At 31.2% G+C, this 6,339-nt stretch overlaps 1 protein-coding gene across 1 annotated transcript; it reads left to right on the top strand.

The window, feature by feature from the left end:
* Positions 1-5,293: 5,293 nt before the first annotated feature.
* Positions 5,294-6,037, top strand: LOC134727089 (uncharacterized). Its single transcript, XM_063591477.1, has one exon. It carries the CDS (start codon positions 5,396-5,398, stop codon positions 5,774-5,776), a length of 381 nt encoding a protein of 126 aa, XP_063447547.1. The 5' UTR covers positions 5,294-5,395; the 3' UTR covers positions 5,777-6,037.
* The last annotated feature ends 302 nt before the right edge of the window (positions 6,038-6,339 follow it).

Raw genomic sequence — 6,339 nt, 5'->3', positions numbered from 1 at the left:
GTGTACACTTGTTTCACATTACATTTGTTCACATCTATACACCTTGTTTAGCTACCTGTACATAAGATTTGTTCCCACTTGTAAACTATATGTCATTTAAATGTTCATTACGTAGAACTGAATTCAAAATTTTTCGAAATTTTTTCTAGCGGTAAGGAAACAACCCTTTGACTTCAAAAGGGGGTTGGGGGATGGGAATGGAAATATTCCGATCACCAATTTGATAAAAAAAAATGGTCATATAGATGATAAAAAAAAATCGGAATCAAGTGTTTCCCCGTACATTATAGTGTTAAATATTGAAGAAAAAAAATTTGACTCAGATAAAAAAAAATAACCCTCCCCCTTTTTAAGTTAAATGGTTGCTACTTTATGAAAGCCATTTTTATAATTTGCAGTAGTTTGAATATACTAGAGATGTCTCGATAACGCATTAGAAAACGTTAGCTGTAACAGCGTGCTTACAGCCGAAAAAAAGGATTGAGATATTAGGGAGCACTACATTTGTATCTTTTCTGTTCGTTTCAAATGGTATTTCTTCTCCAAGGAGTATTTGGTAAAGGAATAGGGTAACGTTTTTTTTATTTATTTTACGTGTTATTTAACGGAACTGAGATACTAGACAAACATATCATTTACCTCACACTTTTTTATTCATGCATTTATGCGTGAATCGTTTTTTTTTAGTAAAGACCAGTGGCGAACATTTCTGTGTACGTCAAGTCGATTCGGGAAGACCTTTTCAAATGAATTAGGCAGCAACTATTTACTTCATTTTTTGTGGAGGAGGAGGGGGCGTGAGCTATTGATTTTTTTCAGGACAAATTTTGGTGACAAGTCGAAGTCAATTTTAGCATTATATATAGTGGCAGCTGAGGGTGAAACAAACACATTTTTTTTCAGGGCCAAAAACCGGAAACATTTTTTTTGTTGTTTCCAAAACAAAATCCATAGCTCACCACCCCCACCCCCTTGCCTTTATGCAACTATATAATAGCCCCCCTCCCCCCCGAAAATCAATTGGTTGCTGCCTTATGGGTTCGGCAATGATGCTGCTTTGAGTCTTGATTAGGGGTTAATAAAGTACGTTAATTTTTTTTAACAAAAAAAAAATCTGTAAAATTTAGACAACTAATAATTATCAAAAATATCAATTTTACTCAAAAAAAGTTTCCGCGTTAAATATATACACGATAAAACTAATGTCCTAAATGCCTAGTTTTGTGTACACTTAACCTACACAAGGCCTACATTGACTATCGACTGTGTGTAGGTAAAACATGATTTAAACTACATGTAAACATTGAGTGTTATCAATGGGAACGCAATTGTGTTTAGTTTACGTGTGAGTTACACTAACACAACACCGAATTTAGGTCAATGTGAACACGGCCTAACACTATAAATATTTCCCCGTTAGAAGATTTATAAGGTTCTTTGTCAAACCAATGTCCTTTCATTTTCAAAAAGATGTATTTGATTTTCTAAATATATCTTACATGCCTTAGTGATACAATAATTTATATTTAGAATCACTTAAGTTATGCATGTATTTGATTGGTTTAACAAATCTATGGATCCAGATAGTGTGAACTAATCAAACATGTAATAAACATGCATGTGTATAAAGAAAACAAGACAATTACGAAATTTCCAGTTGTAAAAATGATCTACATGCACATTTTAAGTACTAGATAATATAAATGATAAAATAGTTTATATTTAGATCAATAAAAATCCTGTTTTCTATAATTATATTGAGGTCAACCTTATTGAAGGTAAATACGTTTCCCCTGATAACAGACCATTGTGGATCATAATGGAGCTAGAATGGTTAGGTCATCTTGTTAGAATGGGAAGTGAAAACGACTTGTCGAATTAATAAAAGAAAATCTGCGAGGACAGAGAGTACTAAAATTCGTGTTGGGGGCCTAGGTGGAAAGTCATCAGACTTAGATTTAAAGTGTTTATATCATAAACTGGGAAGATTAAACATATATAGAAAAGAAAGTTATTTTAAAAAGATGATTTTGAGATTGTACAAAAAAAGTGGAACTATTTTTCGTTTTCCAATAATATTGAAAAGACAAGTTCGCAAGTGCCATGACCATGAGATTAAGACTAAATATATACAAATATAAAATGCATTCGAAAAAGATACTCCAAAGAGAGTTTGTGAAATCTAGAACTATAATGATTTTGTTTTCGAACAGACTTTGCAATTGGCTTGAGCATGATGATGATCCAGTTTAACGTACGAAACCTTAGATGGATATGAAATAAACAAGCAGTGCGAGTCGTTTGTTTTTATTCGTGGAACTTAAAAATATATATATATTAACAGTTATACCATACAAGTGTTATGAACATATTTGTTAAAGAAATATTTCAATATTATTCGTACTTTTGATAACTTTTTAAATGTCAGATTGTCTTTGATTTGATAGTTGATCCGTATATTTTGATGTTTTTTTTTTAATGTAAAAGTTATATGAAAACATTATATGAACCGATTGTTTTAGAATAAACATTATAACATAGAATCAAATTTGTTTGGTTTGTACAGTCTTATAGTATGATATTACAACAAGGGTTACAAGAAAGTAGTTCAGTTTTAAATATCTGTGTCGCATATAAGACTACATGGATGTTTCAAATGTCGTTACTACTATCCCGTCCATTTCGACTCGATTGGTGACATTATCGAAAACGACTAAAATCGCACTTTGTTTTTTAGAGTTCGACGGTTGTCATATACGGATAAGATATCATTTATCATCAGGAGCTCTTATGTCATCCCGGTTTTTGATGGGGTTTGTTTCCTTAGTCTTTGGTTTTTGCATTTGGTGTAATATTTTCTGTTGTTGTGATTTATCTACGATGTCGCAGTAGCATGAGTTCGAATCCCGGCTCACGCAATTTACAGAACTAACACTGTTGGGCTGTTATTTAGACGAAATATAAATAAACATAGACTTACTGATGATGCTTCCGGGAATAAAGACACTCACACAATTTTACATGTATTGTTGTCGATAGTAAAAAAGAAAAACAAATCATGAACTACATCCATCTATAACTGGTAATTATGTTTTTCAAAAATTTCAAAGATTACGCAATTCAATTTAACTATGTAAAACTGAGCTCAATTCTTTCCTTTATACACCAATTTTTGTAAGGATATTTGGCTATATCTTGTCTAGAATACTTTTTTCCAGCAGGATATCAAATCATCGATATTCGGTAGATATAGTCAGTAACTTTAATTACGATGCATGTTTATTTATTGATGCTTTGAAAAGACTTATTCTCTAAGGTATCTTCTTATCACTGTGATAAGATTTTTGAATATCATCCCTTCTTGCATTTGTAATTTTATCAATGGATTAATAAAATTAACGGTACCAATTTTCTTGCACCAGATGCACATTTCGACAAAACATGTCTCTTCAGTGATGCTCTTGGCCAAATTATTTGAAATCCAAAGCTTATATAAAAGATGAAGAGCTATAATCCAAAAGGTCCAAAAAGTATAGCCAAATCCGTGAAAGGAATCAGAGCTTTGCATGAGGGAGATACATTCCTTAATTTATAAAATTTCTAATACTTGGTAACAGCAAAACACAAAAAAAACCGTATGTTCATGCCAGTACCAAAATACTGGCTAATGGGCTGGTGATACCCTCGGGGACTACTAGTCCACCAGCTGATGTATCGACCCAGTGGTAGTAATAAAATTAACGGTACCAATTTTCTTGCACCAGATGCGCATTTCGACAATGCATGTCTCTTCAGTTATGCTCGTGGCCAAAATATTTGAAATCCAACCTATTTAAAAGATGAAGAGCTATAATCCAAAAGGTCCAAAAAGTACAGCCAAATCCGTTAAAGATTATTTACTTTTCTACATTGTGTAAATTTACTGACATATATCATGCCAGTATGTTCAGTTTGGAATAACACAAGGTTATGTTTTTGCAGATTCTTTTTAACGTCTTTATACAGCTGATTATTTTAGATATGCACCGATTTTTCACAATTGGTGTGGTTCTTTATACTTGAATTGGTGTGGTTCTTTATACATGAACAGAATTCATTTACATATCCTTTTTTTAGTTTCCATTGAGAAATGTAAAGCGTCAATAGTATGTAAAAAGTAGAATCACAACAATACTGAACTCCGAATAAAACTCAAATCGGAAAGTACCTAATCAAATGGCAAAATAAAAAAACCCAACACAAATGTCATATTCCTGACTTGGTACAGGCATTTTTTTTTAAACATACAACTAGCAGCTTAAAGACTTATAATAAATTTGGCACTATGTTTTTTAAAATTATGCATGAGGCAAATGAAGCCGCAAATCTGTTCTTGCGTGTATAAATAAGAAAATGCAACGAGAGGATGGATATTTTTTTACAAAAATATTGAACATTGAAGAAAATTTTAAACGACATTAAGTCCCTTACGAAATGGAGAAACCAAAAAGCTAACACACATCAAACGAATGGATAACAACTGTCATATTCCCGATCGGATGTTACTCTTTAACTTTGAAATTGATAGAGTATATTATACATGTTATATTACCCATTGATGTTTCTGTTTCAGACAACACAAGGTGAGTAACATTTACTAAACCATAGCAACTCTGCATGCATAAAATAACATGAAAGTAACTCTGAATTCAATGTCTTACTATTTTAATTTTGAGTTTAAAATAGGTTAGTAAACGTAACGGCCGTTGGAAAAAATATACATTCTTTTTTAGGGCATCGCAAGATCTAACTATTTCGCTACCTGACGTGCGACATGTTTCCAGTTAATAAATTCAGTATGAGTTAAACCAACTTTGAAACAAGTTGATGTTTCAAAAGGTTATAATATATTAAATTTTCTAAATACAAACTTTTGATACATTTCTCCAATCACATACTCATAATTATATTGAACAAATCATTGATAAATGATTATTTACATTAACCTGAGACATAAAAACATGCGTATTTAAAAAAATGTGTAGAAATTTAGTATTCATATTTTTATATTCTTATCTGTCGACATGATATGCATGCAAATTCTAAGTATAATCTTATTGTTATTTATACGTGATCTATTTTTAGATACAAAAAATCCCCATGTTACATAATTACGATTATCACAGTTATGGATCAATGATATATAAATAGTATACATACATGTTTATAAATTTTTCAAGTGATCTATTTATATAATTATGAAAATTCCAATTGTCATTAGTATCTGTTAGGAAAATCTCTTTTCTAGAACATTCATCGTGTATATAAATCATAATTACCAGTATACGCAATATTAATCTTCAGTAGATTTTGAAACAAGTATTACTTATGATTTGTTTTATGGAATATTTACAAAATGCCATTTTACAGTCTCAAGCCATCGAACGTTTTATACTCTCAAGATTCTATTGCAAGCAAATTCAGAAGCGGCCGCCTGATAGGAGAAATTCGGGATGACATTTTAGATGGGATTATATCTGTCAAAGACTTACCAAGGATCAAGGTTAAACTAATTGACGGTAAATACGTTTCCGCTGATAATAGACGTTTATGGGTTCTGAAGGAGTTAGAGAGGTTAGGTCATCATGAACATATTGAAGTTATTATAACAACTAAAAAAATGGACACGAAGAAATCTGAAAGGACAGATCAAATAAAAATTCGTGGTGGTGGACCTGGTGGAAGGTCAACAGATATTAAAAAATATGATTGTAAAGTAATGATCAGTGAAGAATAGACATATGAAAAGTAAAGAAACAATTATTAAATAAAGTGACGTTCATAGAGATTGCCGAAAGTAGATACAGTTGTTGTTGAACTGAAAAAGACTAATTAGTAGGAGTTGGAAACGATATTGGGAAACGAAATGTAAGCAGTGTTCTTTGTGTGTATTCCTTTGTGACAATTGAGAAATTTATTAAAAGTGGTGAAAGTTAGATTGTATATGCACAATATGTATTCATTAATAATGTCAGTTTTATTAAAAAATTTCATTCAACCATATAAGATTGTTATAGATGAATAGTTTGTCAAATGGATTTCTACTATTGTTGTATGTAAATTGGGTGTGTTAAATTTGTGGTCTTGAAAATGTTAAAAAGAAATAAAAAGAAACTAAAAAAATAATGCGTGGAGTGGTAAAATGATAAAAGAAATCAATATCCTGAAATACGAAGGACACTTAAAACATCAACAGATAACTCTGTATATTTGCATTTCAAATATTTACTATGTTCGTTAAGACATAGGTAAATTAAGTGTGGTATAAATCGAGAACGGGTTTTAAAACCCCGACACATT

This window comes from Mytilus trossulus, chromosome 7 (assembly GCF_036588685.1).
Source record: "Mytilus trossulus isolate FHL-02 chromosome 7, PNRI_Mtr1.1.1.hap1, whole genome shotgun sequence".
NCBI classification, from domain to species: domain Eukaryota; kingdom Metazoa; phylum Mollusca; class Bivalvia; order Mytilida; family Mytilidae; genus Mytilus; species Mytilus trossulus.
This window is presented reverse-complemented; position numbering and strand designations above follow the sequence as displayed.

Coding starts and splice junctions, on each gene's coding strand:
- LOC134727089 (XM_063591477.1), top strand. CDS start 5,396: ATGCCATTTTACAGTCTCAAGCCATCGAACGTTTTATACTCTCAAGAT.